At 34.1% G+C, this 17,490-nt stretch overlaps 1 protein-coding gene across 1 annotated transcript; it reads left to right on the forward strand.

Moving 5' to 3' along the window:
- Positions 1-764: 764 nt before the first annotated feature.
- Positions 765-6,416, forward strand: LOC145815441 (F-box/LRR-repeat protein 10-like). Its single transcript, XM_082912130.1, has 4 exons — positions 765-1,206; positions 1,315-1,520; positions 1,914-2,007; positions 4,688-6,416. Exons 1-4 carry the CDS (start codon positions 1,033-1,035, stop codon positions 6,134-6,136), a joined length of 1,923 nt encoding a protein of 640 aa, XP_082768256.1. The 5' UTR covers positions 765-1,032; the 3' UTR covers positions 6,137-6,416.
- Positions 6,417-17,490: the final 11,074 nt, after the last annotated feature.

A 17,490-nucleotide genomic window follows, 5' to 3' on the forward strand; every position in this document is an offset into this window, starting at 1 on the left:
CATTGTAAATGAAATCCCATTTAAAAAAGAAAAGAAAAGAAAAGAAAAGAAAATCAAACAAAAATGTGAGGGATGGAGTGAAGTGAATGAATCAAAAACAAATATCAAGCCTGAGAATGAATGTTGGAATGAATCAAAACAAAAAACAAACTTACCAGTGATGAATCCAAACGAAAATGGTGGAGGCGGCGACGGTAACTTGATTGGTTTGCTGGTTTCCTGGTACTTTGTTCTTTCCTTTGATCGTCTACGGAGTATTGGAGATTTAGGGATCTTGGAGTAGGAGTAGGAGTTGGAGTTGGAGTTGGAGTTGGAGTTGGAGTGAAATATGTGAGTGTGGGATAAGAATTGCCGCCAATCTCACTTCGCCTCACCGCCATTGTCCTCCTCAAACGTCTCTCTACTCTTGTTCTTGGGTGTGTTAGGGTTCTCAACTAAGGGAGACAAGAAAAAGGGCAAAAGTTAAATAAAAAAAGCAAGTCAAAACGACGTCATTGTGAACCGCAGCAAGAACTACCATAAGAAACCATGACAGAGGATTCGGACTCGCGTCGTTACCCCCGACAAGTTATTAGGTAATGAGATAGTTATGTTTTTTTTCTTTGGTTTTGTGAAGCTATTTTAATAGGTTATTTTAATTTTTAATTATTTTAAAATATTAAAATTTTTGTGTTTAAAAAGGAAGTTTGATTTTTTTATAATTGAATATGATGTTTATAAGAAAAAAAAAATAATATAAATTTAATATAATATTTTATCTCATTAATTATTTTAAACTATTTTATTCTTTTATAAATTTCAACCAAAAAAAAAAAACCAAAAACCCACTTGCCAAACAGGGCCTTTCTTCCCCAAATCATCTCCCCAACGGTTCCAGACGGCCCTGCACCTGCACATGGCGATGCGGTCAGAAACTGTCTAACATGAGCCGCTGTGCGCCGTAGCCCATGCCCGGTAACCCTATCTTCTCTCTCTAACAGAAACTCCTTGTGTAGAGAGAGAGAGAGAGAGAGAGAGAGAGAGAGAGAGAGAATGGCGAACTCGAATCCAGAATTACAGAGCATGGAGATTCTTCCCATGGCGCTCTTGGCAACCATCACGACGAAGCTCGACGTTCCTTCGATCTGCTCAGTCGCTTCTACTTGCAAGACCTTCAAGGCTTGCGCTTCTCACATCTTTTCATTTCTCCCCAATTTCCACCTCCTCGTAAGCTTCTTCGTGATTCACACCTATACATATGTATTGCTTTGAGTTGGATCTGGATCTGATCATCTTTTTTTTTTTTTTTTTTTTTTTCTTTTTCTTTATTCTCAGGAGATTGCAGCGTCAATCGATTTGTTGAGGCCTTTGTTGCCTCCAAACCCTTACCTTCAGAGCCTCAAGGTTGATTGTACTCGCCTCGACGATACCGCCATTGATTCTCTCCTTCGTCCTTCTCTGCACGACCTTTCGCTTCACAATTGCTCCGATTTTAGCGGCAAGCTTCTCTCTGAGGTCGGCACACGATGCAAGGACCTAAGGTCTGTTCTCTCTCTCTCTCCTCTCAAACCTATATGTTTTTTTATAATTGCCTGAATCTTTTTTGCGTGTTTGTTTCTTGGAAATCCATGTTTTAGTGTGTTAAAGAAACTTTTGGATCTTCTAAACAATGAATTTTGAACTTTTAATAGTACTCGATTAGTTCTCTCTCTCTCTCTCTCTCTCTCTCTCTCTCTCCAAGCATATATGTTTTTGATAATTGCCTGAATCTCTTTTCGTGATTGTTTCTTGGAAAGCCATGTTTTGAGTGTATAGAATAAACTATTTTGATCTTCTAAACAATAAATTTTGAACTTTAATAGTGCGCGATTAGCTATGTTTGTGCTGTTCCAAGTGATACTGTTATTAGATTTGTGTATTTACTTTTTCTTCAGGTCTCTGTACTTGAGTTCCGTGGCAGAGAAAAGAGGGCGATCGATAGAAGTGTCTGATCTAGAGGAGTTGCTAAGTGGTTGCCCTGAATTAGAAGTAAGGTTTTCATTACAATAAATGGTATATTGGACATTGAATAGAACTGCGTAGGAGTCAGTTTGAGTTTAGTAATAGATTTAACAAGAATAATCTTTTATCGATAAGTACCGTTTTTTTGTAACAATTAAGCGATTTGTGGGTTGATTGGAGTGCTAAGACAAATTACTTAAATCAGTCTCCTCCATTTAGCTTGAATGTTTTTGAAACAAAAATGTGTTGGAATGACATTTAGATGACTATAAGATTTACTTCTGGGTTATATGTTCAACACAGCATAGACCTTATTAAAGATGCTTTATGTCCTTACTTTGCAGTTCATTTTCATAAGCAATTTATTAGCTTTATTGTTTAGTTTTTGCCTGTTAGGATGACGTTTAATATGCTTGAAATGACGTTTAGTAAAGAATGATGTTTCACTAGTTCAGTAAAGCGAGGTGTGGGTGCCCTTTATTCATGCTGAGCTTATGGTGTAATAGCACCGGTTCTTAAATTGTTAATTATAGCCATTTTGAAAATGGCTATTATAGGGGTGGAACAATTACAATTTGAAGATTCCATATCAGTATTTGTGACCTAAAAGGAAAGAAAATGATAAGATTATGTACTGATCTGATACGCATGTGTATGGAGATTAGGTCACATATCAGCTCAATGAAGTCACTTACTATTTACCTATGATTAGTCACAGGCACGGGAGTATGTTTGCATAGTTTCTAACCTCCACTAAGTAACGAATATTGAGCTTGGGTTTTTTTTTTTGATAAATAAGAGTTTGGAGGTTTCTTCTCAACACAATCTTAATTTCCAAGTTGCTTTTGTCGTCTATTTATGCTAATCACACTAGAGAGCTAGTCCAATCTCTCTCTCAGTTCTTCCTCATTTGGCAACAAAAATCTATTATCAATTTCTTGTTTCTTGAATCTTTTATACATCTATACTGGAACAACATTGTGATGCAGGAGTGATGAGTCAACTCAACACTTAACTAATTATTGTAGCTTAGCCTCAACAGGGAAAAGGAAGCACTTGGCTTAGAACCATCTCAGAAGTATTTAGACATTATATGTATGTATGTGCAAGTGAAGTCCCTATATGAATAATGCTTAATTGAAGATGTTGAAGGAAGCATGTCTAAAATTTCATTATTTATTAAAAAAGAAAAGGTTGTGTGTAGAGTTTCATGATTAGATTTTTTTATGAAAAATTATTGGCGGTTTTTTTTATACCAAATTTTGGAAATGGAGATATAAAGTAGTTTTCTTACTGTTTTCTCTCTTTAGAAGCTTTTTACGAAACCCCTTAAAGCTCCAATACTTGAACCCAACCAATACCATCCACCTTTTCGCCACCCAAATTCTGATGTTTAAAAGCTCTGGAGCTTTCCAACTGGAGCAATTGAAATGACCCACCAAACAATGACCGTTGACCGAAGTAGGAGGCTTACATCCTCACACTCAGGCCAAGGTACCTCCACATCACACCCCTTACCCCAAAGTCCAGTCTGGGCCTCCAATCTCTTCACTGACCACTGCTGAACATTTGCAGCCTCCCGATTGCTTTTCCTCGCCTCCCCCTTTGATCTGTCACTCAACCTTTGAAATCCATAAAAGCATTCGCAATCTATAAAGCATTCACAATCTGTACCCATCCCCCACTCTCCATCTTTAAGATAAGAACTTATCTTCTATCATCAATCCTCTCTATTGGTATTCCAAGAAGATATGTATTTTTTGAGAGAAGTTGAACCACCACAATTCGAGACTTCTATTGTTGACTTCGAGACCATCGAATCCCTATTCCACCCTAGAAACTGCATAAAGTTCATAACAAATCTATCGCAACTCCATGCTCCTCAACAATACTCTCTATGCTCTCTCCGGCCTCTTTCTATCAGCAAAACGAATCATCAACAACTCTTCAACCTTGACAAGATTGAAGGTCTTTGACAACACTTGAACGATGACCTTGTTTTCTTCCAAGATCATCTCTCTTCAGCAAACCTCAGGGCTTTTATTGGATTGGTGGTTGCCGACGGGGGTTTGCCTCAAACCGGGTGTTTCTCTTCATCCTTGGAACATTAGTGTAGTGTTTTTGAGACCATTGTCAACATTTTTGGAGGATTTGCAAGTAGGAGTCAATCTATTTTCTCTTCATCTTTGGAACATTAGTGTTTTTAGGCCATTTTTTTCAAACGTATCCGACATTTCTTGAATGTGTCCTAATTTAAAAATAAATTTCATAATTTCGGACATTATAACAACACGTTGGTCCTATTTTGATGCTTTGTTTCCCACCATTGGTTTAATTTCATTGAATAAACCCACAAAAAGAGAGAGGTTGGGATTATTACATACACTTTCCTTGGGGATGCCTCCCTTGCATTCAATCACTGCATCCACATGTATAATGATGGCATATGCCAAAGTTTTACAACCGTTCTCCATTTTTGTGCATATTAGCTTGTCTATGATGGTCTCACATGTTAAAGTGCACTTATAATTTGTTTGGGATGTGCCTTCGGTTTAATCTTAATTGTGGATGCCTCGTAAATGTTTGGAAAATAGTTTTGACATTGGTCCTTCTGCAAAAATTTTCTCACAGAAGTTTTCTGAGACTAGCCAGTTCTTATTCTTCTTGTTTTCTTCTCTTTTCTTTTCCTTTATTTTATTTTTTGCAGACACTGATCCTGATGTTTGATGTTTCAATATTTCTTCGTCCTAATTTTGCTCGGGTTTGGGCTTTGGCTTCGACAAAACTCACTTCTCTTGAGATTGGGTATATTTCTTCTGTAATGGTGACCGAACTGCTTAGCCCAACTGTTGGACACTATCAATCCCCAAATCATGTTAGGGCATCCATCTTGCCTAGTATTTGCAAATTGTGCCTTTCAGTAGATTACATTACCGACACTATGGTCAGCACAATATCTAAAAATCTCAACTCCTTAACCCATTTGGACCTTCGAGATGCACCGATAATTGAACCTACTGTTGCATTCGATCTCACCAACTTCGGCCTTCAACAAATTAATCAACATGGGAAACTGAAACATCTTTCCTTGGTCCGAAAGCAGGAGTTTGTCACTACCTACTTTAACCGAGTTAATGATCTTGGACTCCTTTTGATGGCCGACAGATGCGCAAGCATGGAAAGTATATGTCTTGGTGGTTTCTGTCGGGTTACAGATACTGGTTTCAAGACAATCTTGCATTCTTGCTCAATGCTATACAAGTTTAGGGTTTCTCATGGGACCCAACTAACTGATCTGGTATTTCACGACATCTCTGCAACTTCACTTTCTCTGACGCATGTTAGTTTAAGACGTTGTAATCTCTTGACAAACCACGCGATCATGCGTTTAACATCCAACATGGATCTTAGCGTTCTTGATTTGAGGGACTGTAGGAACCTCGGAGATGAATCCCTCAAAGCCATCAGCACGCTTCCAAAATTAAAAACTCTACTATTAGACGGTTCTGATATAAGTGATGTGGGATTGTCATACTTAAAGAGAGGAGTGATAAGTTCACTAATTTCGTTGTCAGTCAGAGGTTGCAAGAGACTTACAGACAAGTGTATCTCTTTTTTGTTTGATGGCTCTTGTACACTCGTGCTGCAAGAACTGGACCTATCAAATCTTCCCAATTTCTCTGATGCTGGTGTCCTTTTACTTGCGAAAAGTCGGGTTCCAATTACCGAGCTCCGAATGCGTCAGTGTCCGCGTATAGGCGATACTTCGGTTATGGCATTAGCTTCAATGCAGGTTGAAGAGGATTGGTGTCGGGGGAGTATCTTGCGATTGTTGGATCTTTATAACTGTGGTGGGATTACAGAACTTTCATTCCGATGGTTGAAGAAGCCTTATTTTCCAAGGTTGAGATGGTTGGGTGTCACAGGAAGTGTGAACAGAGATATGGTAGACGCTTTAGCTAGAAGTAGACCGTTCTTGCATGTGGCTTGTCGTGGTGAGGAGTTGGGTACGGACCAATGGGATACCTCGGATGAACTGTACATGCATGTGTACGAAGAAATGGATGAACTTGAGCAGTGGCTTCTTGAAGGTGAAATTGAGAGTGGTGATGATGATGATGATGAGGAGATGGAGGATGCTGAAAATGATGTTTGAGTTGGTGGGTTGATCTTGATCTGCAAGCTTTTACTATTTATGTAGCTTTATGTTACTTTTGTGTGTGTAAATTAATAGTCTCTTGTGTATTTGTGCTTAGGTTTCAGCAAGTGTGAACATACCTTGCTGACTGTATGCAATATCGTTGTATGTTACTTTTGTGTATGTATATTAATAGTGTCTTGTGTATTTGTGCTTTAGGTTGAAGCAAGTATGAACATTGCTTGCTGACTGTAATGTTTTGCAGTATGGGTTGTGTATCAAATGCCCACTTTGTGAAGTCTGGTTCATTGTGCACGAACAATACACAAATTTTGGTTGGTTTAAAACAATAGAGTACAATTTTAGGTGAAGTTAATACAATTTTTGAAGGTAGGAGCTGTAGTTTTAGACTGATCAGATTCTGTGTTTTGTTCACATGCTCTCAAAGTGTACAAACTCATTTTCCACAAAGTTATATGTATTGGATATTAGTTAGTAAAATATTTTACATAGAATAGAATCCATGAATTCAAATGTCAGTTCTCTTTTGTATAGTTGGATATCAGGTAATATTAAGCTGTTCCTCCCCCAAATTTTGAATTTTATAGTGACTCAGGAAGGATGAAGATTTATATCTGAGATTTTGATGTTCAGATTGCCATTATGTTTGAATCAAAAATTTAAGAGGAGGTTATGAAAGGGGAAAAAGAAATGGAGGGATTTGATTTTTATTTTTCTTTGTTTTTATTTGTAAATGGTTGATCCAAACACAGCTATGGTTAGTGGGTTTAGTTGGTTGCCGAAAGCGATGTTGTCTGCCTTTACGTGTAATGTAATGTAATGATAGTACACATTGAATCTCCTGCAAAAATGTTGGACAAATCATAGAGCTATGCACCCAGATTTAAAGCTATGCACCCGGATTTTGTTTTTATAAATGAAGCTTATCTCGTCCTTGAAAAACGAAACTGGTTGAAAAGCGAAACTGGGGAACATCTTTCAAGTTAGTAACCAATTGGATTGAGAGCTTTGCTTTAATAATCAACCCTAACACTAAAAATGTGCCATCTTATCTGTTGGTGGTGGGTACCTACCTACCTCTCTAGTAGTCCTATCAAACACATTTACACAAATTTTGTCTCTATTTAAGTTTTGAATTTATGAACAAAATAAAATTAAGACTCTGTTTAGAAAGTTAATTTATAGTTAAAAAGTTATTATAAATTATTATATTACTTTTTTTATATTTTGTATATTTTTTTATTAAAAAATAAAAAATCAATTTAAATAGTCAATTTTCAAACAGAACCTTAGAGAAAAGTAAATTTTTGCTTTTTGGTTGAATAATTGAATTAGGAAAATAGATGAAAACAAATAGATATTAACTAAAAAATAGTTTTTAAAATTTATGTTTTGTGGCACTTTATTCGTTGATCATTTAATCGTGTCAATTTAATGTAAGTATTGTTCTAAAACATAGTAATGCATAGTAAAAGATACCTATAGCCTATAAGCCTATGAATGTGAAATATGTTATAGGCCTAAGAATGTGAAATATCACAAACATAGTAAGGCATATTTTTGGAAGAGACACCAAACCATCATACCAAAAAAAAGGAAACAAGCAGGATGAGGAATAATAATTAGATTAATAGTCCTGTTTTGGACCCTGCCTTTTTGTTGAGTAGGTCAGGTAACATCATCTTCCCTTCTTACTCTCCCTTATTCTCCTGTCTATTGCATTATTAACCTATAACAACGAGTCAAAATATAAAAAATAAATAAATCAACTCTGGATTTTGGATAAGATTCTATATATATAAATATATAAATCCCAAGAACAAGACACGAGAGAGAGTAATGGGTGGGGGAGACTTTGAAGTTGAATTGAGTAACAAAGTCCGACCAATTCCATTTGTCACTTTTCTTCGCTGGCAAAACCTTTTCTTGTTCAAATGTAATTCTTCAATCGTCCATTTCACCCAATATTAAATCTTAAAAAAAATAATAAAAAAAAAACAAACAAAAAAAACATTTTAACTGAACCTGACTTTTGGTAATATGGAAAGGCCACTTTTGCTTCCCACGTAGGAGGCGCAAACCTGTATCCCTCCACTCCCGCTCACCCTCTTAATTAAGGGTGGGCATAGGTCGATTCTGGTTATAGAATTTTTAATTTATCATTCGTTCGTTAGATTGGTGGATTAGATACAATTAATCTGCATCCGTTCACCAATCCGACGGATGTGGATTGAGCGGATACATCCGCTGGATTGGCGGATGGATGCGAATCGGTTTGACAGTTTAAAATTTTATAAATTTTCAATATAATTAAACTTGTCTAAAAAAAAAAAAAGTATTACAGTCAATGACTTAAAAAAGTATTACAATCACTGCATGCCTCATCCAAAGAAAGAAAGTTTGAAATTTTAGAATATTACAATCACTGCATGTCTCATTCACATATTACAATCACAGCATGCCTCATCTACATAAAGTATTACAATCTGTGATTCTTAAAATATAAAAAATAATTCAAACCACTAAAACCATGAACATAACAGTAATAGAGATTGTATGCCTCTATATTGTTACATCTATATCTGTTTTTGACAACAAAAACTAACCAGCATATTCCATCTTTTTTATTTATTATTTTTAGAGTTAGATTTAAAAACTAAACAATATAGATAAATAATACATTTATTTTTTCAATTCAAAAAATATATTCAAGTTGAAAACTCTTTTTCAACAGAATATATTTAGCAAAATATTTAAATTATTTTTCAATTGAAAATACAAACAAAATATCTAAACAAATTAAAAACACAAAGTCTTACAAATTATTAGGAGTGCTCGTGGTTTGACAGTTCGGTTGCGGTCAAAGGAATCTCAAATCCACCATCCGTTCAAAACTAGGCGGATTGGAAAAAATCAATCTGCAACTGTCCACTCGTTATCGCGCATCCGTCTAAAATGCGGCAGATCGGTTTGGTTCGGTCAGTTTGGCCGGATTGGTATATCCGTTACTCACCCCTACTCTTAATTACACCCCCACCTCATCCATCCTCATCCCTCCTCAGTTTACCTATCCCATGTTTCTTGTCTCTCTGGTTTTGAGTTTCATATTTATAATGCCATGGAGGTGGAAACAAGTTAATCATGATATGATTGACACACTAGATTAATATATCGAAATAAATAAATTTTGAAAGGAAGATGTAGAGAATATACGAGTCTCCATATAAGGTAAAGGAAAAAAATCTTCATATACGGAGGAGAAAATCGCGAGGAAATGAGGAAATTTCTATACAAAAAGGAGGAGAAAAACCTTCATGAAAGGAGGTTGCTTTAGTTCCATGGCAGCATAGGATAAAGTTGATGCGGATCTCTCAGGTGAGCTCGACACAGGGAGACTAGAAACCATGGGTGCGAGCACTATGCAAGAAATTGCATAGCTGACGATGCTTTGACAGATGGAGCTACTGTCAACCATCAATCTATTGAAGAGCAAAACAGGGATTGCAAAGGCACAAACAACGAGCGTATATGGAAAAGCTATGAGGTTGTTCAGAAGTGCAGAGGGCAAAGGCTAATAGTTCAAAGGAAAAGCTCCGAGCAAAGAAGACAGAGGAAGTTAACCAGGCAAAGCGTGTTGTTTGGAAAACAAAGAGTGTTTTATGTTGCTCCAACCGTATATTATGATACATGGCAAGTTAATGGCATTCTAGAGAGGAGTTGCAGTGTCATTAAGTACTCAAGGGAGTGCAGGACATCCCGGGTAGGGGGTGCAAGGCATCCAATTAGAGGGTGTCGGATATCTTGGTTACGCAAGTTAAAACATGGAAAGTGAAGACATTCGAGACAAGAATTGTGGAAAAGATTTGTGGGAGATAGGAGCAGAGGCTCTGTCCAAATCAGAGAGTGGTGTGAGTTGAATTGAGGATGTAGGATTCCCTCATCCTCTTGTATCTCTAGTGTATTATCTCTAACTTCAGGGATACAAGTGTCTCATGAGGAGATGCAAACTATGCTGGATTTTGGGCATAACAAGATTAGCAGCAGTGTGCGCTGTGGATTACTTCACATGGGTTGAGGGGGTGATTTGTTGGATATCTATCACCCCACGTGAGGGGTGATTTGTTGGATATTTATCACCCCATATGAGGGGTGATTATTCTCCATCGAAAGGTGAGGCACCAAAAGTTAGGAATGGAGGTTGATGGAAGTCAAGAATGGTGGCTTTCACACTTCTCTCTTCAGTGTATAAAGAGAGAAACTAAGGGGGAGAGTTAGATGAGAGAGGAAAATCAAAGAAAGTGAGAGATGTGAGACAGAGAGTGAGTCTCCCTCTGTGTAGGAGACGGAGACGAGTAGAGTGTGAGAAGTGAGGATGGTGTGAGTTCCTCCTTCATTGTTATTCTCTTTATAATCTCTCTATTATTATAGTGATAATCGGTTTCTTTTTTATGGACGTAGGCATTGAGGTTGAATCGCATTGTATTTGTATTTTTCTACTTGGTATAATTTTTGGAAGGTCTTAGGTGGAATCTTAGATCACCAACAGTAACATAAAAAAAATAAAACAATCACCACTAAACAAACATTACCAATTACGTTTACGATCTATTCATTGTCGCAATCAGTAGCCGTGGTACCTTAATTCCCGCCTCTACATTGTAAAATAAAACATTCTGAATCTAAAGTGGTCGCCTAATATATAAAAAATGCATTTAGTAGTGTCGGATCTTAATCTTGAATTAGAACTGAGTTTAGATGTGAAAGTTTCCTTAGTGGCAAGTCGATGAAGAAATCAAGAGGAGCAATAGTGGTTATTATAAAGATGAAATACATGCAAGCAAGGTCTAGGAACTTCAAACTTTCATTGCTTACAATAGATTTGATTCTTTGTTGTTAGAGGTTTTTTTTTTTTTTTAATCAGTAAGAGAATATTTACAAAAATCAAGATAATTATAATAAATTAAATAATTAAACTATATAAGAAAGTCTAATAGGACAGAGTGCAAATCTACCAACAACCCCTACAAGATAGAAGTTTATTACTTCATAGATTAGGAGTTGTTTAAGGATGATCTAAGAGTGTACTTTTTTGATAAGTATACTTATTTGTATCATATCACTTCTCTATTTCTCTATATATCTTTATATAAAAATTAAAAATTGCACTAAATAAATAAGCCCCAAACAATCCCTAAATAATTACGTTACGGGTCACTTGTGACATCAAGTGCTAATTAATTGAAAATACAATTAAGAGCTATTAAATATGTGTAACATGCTCGGGAGGTATCCATGCGCGTTAAACAGTTCGGACCCTCGATTTTTTTTATCTAGTCTCACGAGTACAATGTGAAATGAGAGTCTAGATTTGACAACTTTATAGAAAATTCATTTTATTACAAAATTATTGCCACAAATGGACTATATCACAAGTGCAAAGCCATTCATATAAAAATCGCTTGGGATCGCGTTCTATATTATTTGGCGGAAAAATAACACAAGGTAATACTTTGGTAGAGTAGTTAAGGTTTACGATGTGAAATCTTACGTTGGGGGTTCAAACCCCTTCACCAGCATTCTTATTTCTTTTTTTGGGTAAAGACATGTCAGCGCCTCATCATCAGCACGGACCAATCCAGTCATGCCACGTTAGCATCATAGTCAGCATTGACAGAATATTCTGCATATGGACGAAATATTCTCTGACTTAACAGAACATTCCTCTCTCATGGAATATTCTCCTAGAAAAATATTCTCCTAAAAAGATAATAATGCTTTTTTTGGGTAAAGACATGTCAGCGCCTCATCATCAGTACGGACCAATCCAGTCATGCCACGTTAGCATCATAGTCAGCATTGACAGAATATTCTGCATATGGACAAAATATTCTCTGACTTAACAGAACATTCGTCTCTCTCATGGAATATTCTCCTAGAAAAATATTCTCCTAAAAAGATAATTTGTAGAAAGAATATTCTCTTAGAAAGATAGAAAGAATATTCTCTTAGAAAGATAATTTGTGACTGTTTTTGAGATGGGAAGACTTGTTCCTAATTAAAACACTTAGCCAAAACATGTATAGGGTTTGGAAATAAAGCTCAAATTTTATTTTGTTACTGAGAATTTTATGAGAAACACCTTCTTACTTTAATCATCAAGTAATCAAAAGAAAACGTCCAAATTTTAGGGTCGATCAAAATAGAATATCTACAATATGCATATTAATTTACTTTTCGATATGTATGTAGCATATTTATTTTGGTTGAGCCTAACTTTTTTTACAGGAACCTGGACACTAGTTTGAACCTTTAACAACAAAGGTCTTGCATGTGATCACCAACTAATTGAATTGATTTATTTAGGTCATCTTTATTTTAAACAACGTTTATTCCGATTTGGATGCAATCCATTGTAATCTACATATTTAATTATTTGGTTAAAATCATAGACCAACAACATTGAAGAATATATTTTGATAAACATATATAATCATCCATCGTAGTGTTGTCAATTATACTTAATAATATTTATATACTAAACATTAAATAGTTTATTATCACTAATAAGTATAATATTATCACTAATAAAATTCACACATTTCATGTTTAACACATGAAACTCTGGATAAGCTCATGTTCTCAAGAACTGGATGGCTCAGCAATAGTGAGACCACCTTTGTTGCCCAACAGTGGGTAAAGTTACATCAATTCGAGTTCCTTTCATCTTTTATCTTCCTATAATCATAATAATAATAGGGTAAATTACCATTAACTCTCTTAAATTATAACTCATTTATATTTTGTCTAAGAAAAATATTTGGGACTCCCTTTAGGAATGACTCCACACTCTCAAACTTTTCCTGAGCCTCCATATATGTTTAGAGTCCACATCATGAGTGATTTAGATTGGGTCCAGCTTGTCTCAAGTTGAGATTAAGATTGGACCTGTCCAGTTCGGCCCATGGGGCCTTTTTTTGGCCTGTTTTAATAATCCGAACCGTTCAATATGTAGAATTCGTTGAGTACTACATGCTTGTAAAAAATCACATTGATCGGATATCAATAGCTATGTGATCCAATCAGTTTTGTATAAAAAAAGGACGGTGAAACGATTAACAGTTGATAAAAAACTGTTTTGTTCACATAGCTATCGATATTCGATCAACGTGTTTTTTTCAGGCATATAGTACTCCACGAGTTCTATATATTGAACGGTTCAGATTATCAAAAAGGGATCCGTGGTGGGCCTCCACGGGCCTAACAGAACGATCTAGTCCGATCTTGGACTGGACCAAAGCCACTGCCATTTAAATTTATGAAAGTCTTGTGAGGATCTTATAAGGGTGGAGTCTCAATCATTACTCAAAATTTATTAAAATTAAATTATATATAAAACATATGACGCGTTTATTAATTTTTTAAGACAACAGTAAACAAAGTCATATCAATTCATATTCTTTTTCTTTTTGCCTGGCCACAACTGTAATAATAACGATCATAATATATTTTTGTTATATTTTATTTGTTATGCGATGCGATGTATATTAATAATAAATATAATTGATAAAATCTATTAAAACTTTATTTTATTTTTTTTGACAAAGATTCATATTTTATTTTTGGTAGTCAAACGGAAATAAATTTATTTCAACAAATAAAATTTTTTAACTTTTAGAACATGAAAAATATTTTTTGAACTACAAACTTTTCAAGATCATCATACAAGCACCATCGCCGCTACTATTGTCACTATCACCACACTCATCACCACCATCCTGCTAGCTCCACCACAATTCTCGAGCCACCACTCTACCACCACCTCTCCAATATTACAATCATTAACATATTAGTTTTAAGATTACAATCAAATAATGAAAAAATAATTTTTATATAATTTTTTCTATAGCAGAAATCAATATAGAAAGTGACAAATGATATGAGAAATGTTATTTTTTCAATGGAAAATGTTTGGTGGCCATAAATTCTGTGGCTCAAATAGTTCGAAAATGTCAAACTATTTAAATCACAAAATTTATGGCCACAAATCATTGCCCTTTTCCAATAAAAGAGTAATAATCATCATAAAGATATTTCCAATAAAATTGAAATGTCATGCTCTTAATGGTCCTGTTCATTCTCCACCTTTCAAGCCAGCATCATGTAACCAAACAATCTGTCTCTGTCTCTCTCTAGCAAGTTTTTCATGAGTTCTGCTGTATACTTACATATTCGCATACACAAAGTGCGTGTGACCACATCAAAAGGCTGTGACGCTCGTACTCACCTTTGCTCTCTCTCTCTCTCTCTCTCTCGCTCTCTCTCTAAGCAAAACTATATAAATTAACAAAATTCGTATAAAGTATTAATATTAATATTGATATTGATGTGAGATTTACTATATTATTAAGGTGTATTTCATTTTAATGAAACTTTTATTGTTAAGGGTGTTCGTAGTTCAGTTACGGTCTGAAAATTTCTAATTCGCCATTCGTTCGTTGGATGGGGGGATTGAAAAAAATTAATCCGCATCTGTCCGTTGAATTGACAGATGCGGATTGAGTGGATTAACGGATGAATGCGAATTGATTTGGCAGTTTAAACTTTTACAAATTTTAAATATAATACAACAATTTGTCAATAATTTTTTTTGGGATAATAATTCAACTCAACATAATCAAAAGATTATCAAGTAAATTATCAAATACTAATAATAAATACATATAAGACAATCATGTATTATCAAAACTATTTCATTACTTTTTTCTATTAAAAAACTATTTAATTTGATTTTTTTTAAAATGATAAAATTAAGCTCTATATTTTCTACACAAAAATACTAAATATCAACTCTTATCATTTGATAAAAGGATTTCCAAATTAAAAACACAAAGTCTTACAAATTACTAGGGGTGCTCCCGATTTGGCAGTTTGGCTGCGGTCAAAGGAACCTCAAATTTGCCATCCGTCTAAAATTAGGCGGATTGGAACAAATCAATCCACAACCGTCCACTTGTCATCACGCATTCGTCCAAAACACGGAGGATTGGTTCGGTTCGATCGATTTGGACGGATCGGAATATGCGCTGCTCATCCCTATCCATTGTATGAGTTTTCTCACCATTCTTTGCCTTTTTATTTTTTAAAAAGTGACTCAAAATTATTTTCTATAAGCATTTATTATAGGAAAAATTTACGAAACATCCCTCTCTAATTTTGTGTAGTAGAAGAGGTCCAAGATATATATTTTTTTATTAGCTAAGGTCCCTCAACATCTTTATAGAGAAAATTTGACTTAAAGAAATTTTGCCCGACTTAGAAAAATTTCATCCGACTCAGAGAAATTTCGGCCCCGAATTAGAGAAATTTCAAAATTTCTGTGTGAAATCAGAGAAATTTTTCTGTAAAAATTTCTTTGAATCGGGGCGAAATTTCTCTGAGTCGAATTTTTTATATAGAAATGTTGAAGGATCTTAAATATTATAAAAATATTATATATTATTTATCTTATAAAATCTTAATATCATAAATTTTTTTAAAAATTCTCATGTATTATATCTTTCACAAGTTCATTTATTTTTGGTATTATTAATAAATGTTTTTTAACCAAAGGGTACCCCATTAGTCAATAATTCAATTAACTTAAACTCTTCTCATTTGGATGACAGTGTTTTTCCTATATGCATGTGTCATAAAAATGTATATTTATCTTAAATTTTATTAACTAGTATTTTTAGAATACTCATCAACAAACCCAATTACTAGAGCAACTCAAATGCTATTTTTTATTTTTCATCAAATAAATGATAAAAATTGTATACTCCTTATTTTACCTAACTTTTCATCTATGTACTCTAATACTTCTACATATTTATCCACACAATTTAGATTGAAAAGCCTTCTAAAACTCTCTAAATATAGTTAACCTGGAACGGTATTGTTAAAATAGCTATTGCAATAGTTAGTTTGTTGAAGAGAATAAAAAATAATGAGATTAACTATAACAGCTAACATACTTGTTTTAAAGAGTCTGTAAAGCATGCTCTAATATAATAAATTTACATAGGCCTCGTTTGGATAGTTGGTTGGAGTTAAATTAATTTACTAAAAGACAAAATATGTTAATTTACTAATAAAATAAAATATCACATTTAAATTATAATTATTTTTTTCACAACTATCACATCCAAATCAAAAAAGTTAAAAATCTATCTCAAACAAAAATTTTAATTAGACTAAATCAGCCAAAAAATTAAAGATGAAACTAAATTAATTAATCTCAAACGAAAGCTAACTAATGTATCAAAGAAATGTTATGTATTCCAAATATTCTATTAAATATTTTACCAAATCACTCATACAAATCTACATGTATGTGAATCCTACACTCACGTGAGAAGTTTAATAAAATATTTGATAGAATATTTAAAATCCTTAAGATAACTCAATGTACCATTACCTCTTACACAATTGGTAGGTCCACATTTAGGCCCCATTTGGGGACTTATTTTTTTAGCCAATTAGTCAAAAAGTTACTAAATTAGCCAAAAAGTCAACAACTCATACCAAAAAGTCAAAGATTCTCTTTTCTCTCTACTTTTTGCACATCTTTTCGTAATTAGCCAAAAAATCATCCCAAACATACAAGTTTTTTTTACCTACTTTTTTAACTAAATAACCAAAAAGTTACTAAATTAACCTGTTCCCAAACGAGGCCTTATTATTATTATGTACATATATAAGAAGAAATTCTGTCTCATGAATACATACAAATAGGTATATTAAAAACTTTTCTTTTTATAAAAGGTAATGTTATTCTATACCTAAAATTTATTATATAGTTAATATCTATAGCACATGGTCCATTATTTTAACAATTGGATTAAGCAAGTAAATTACTAATAAACCCATGCAGAGCAGATAAGCCCAAACCAATCCACACCGGCGAGAGGGTGCGCACTACACCAATGAACCTTCTCGGAAACAAGAGACCCCATATTAGGAAAGATAATAACAAAATTCATGGTAAGGGCTACCGCCAAAATTTAAGATGAGTAATGTTAGATTTTATGGGAAAAAAAATATAATGAAAATTCTCAATTATTTGATTACACATATAATAAAGAATAATGTTATTTATGATAAAAAATTAAATTTAATAATATGATAATTAATTAAAATTTTTAAGATAATATTCTCTGATATCTTCTCTAATGATCCACTATAGAAATTAATATAAAAAATAAATTTATACGCCATTTTCCTATAATTAAATATCACAAACTAATAAAAAATAGAAATCTTCATAAAACTTTTTATTTTGTGAGAATTACACGTTGGTGGGGAAGATGAAC

This window comes from Camellia sinensis, unplaced genomic scaffold, assembly GCF_055761805.1.
Source record: "Camellia sinensis isolate YWXY unplaced genomic scaffold, ASM5576180v1 Unanchor2, whole genome shotgun sequence".
Classification (NCBI taxonomy): domain Eukaryota; kingdom Viridiplantae; phylum Streptophyta; class Magnoliopsida; order Ericales; family Theaceae; genus Camellia; species Camellia sinensis.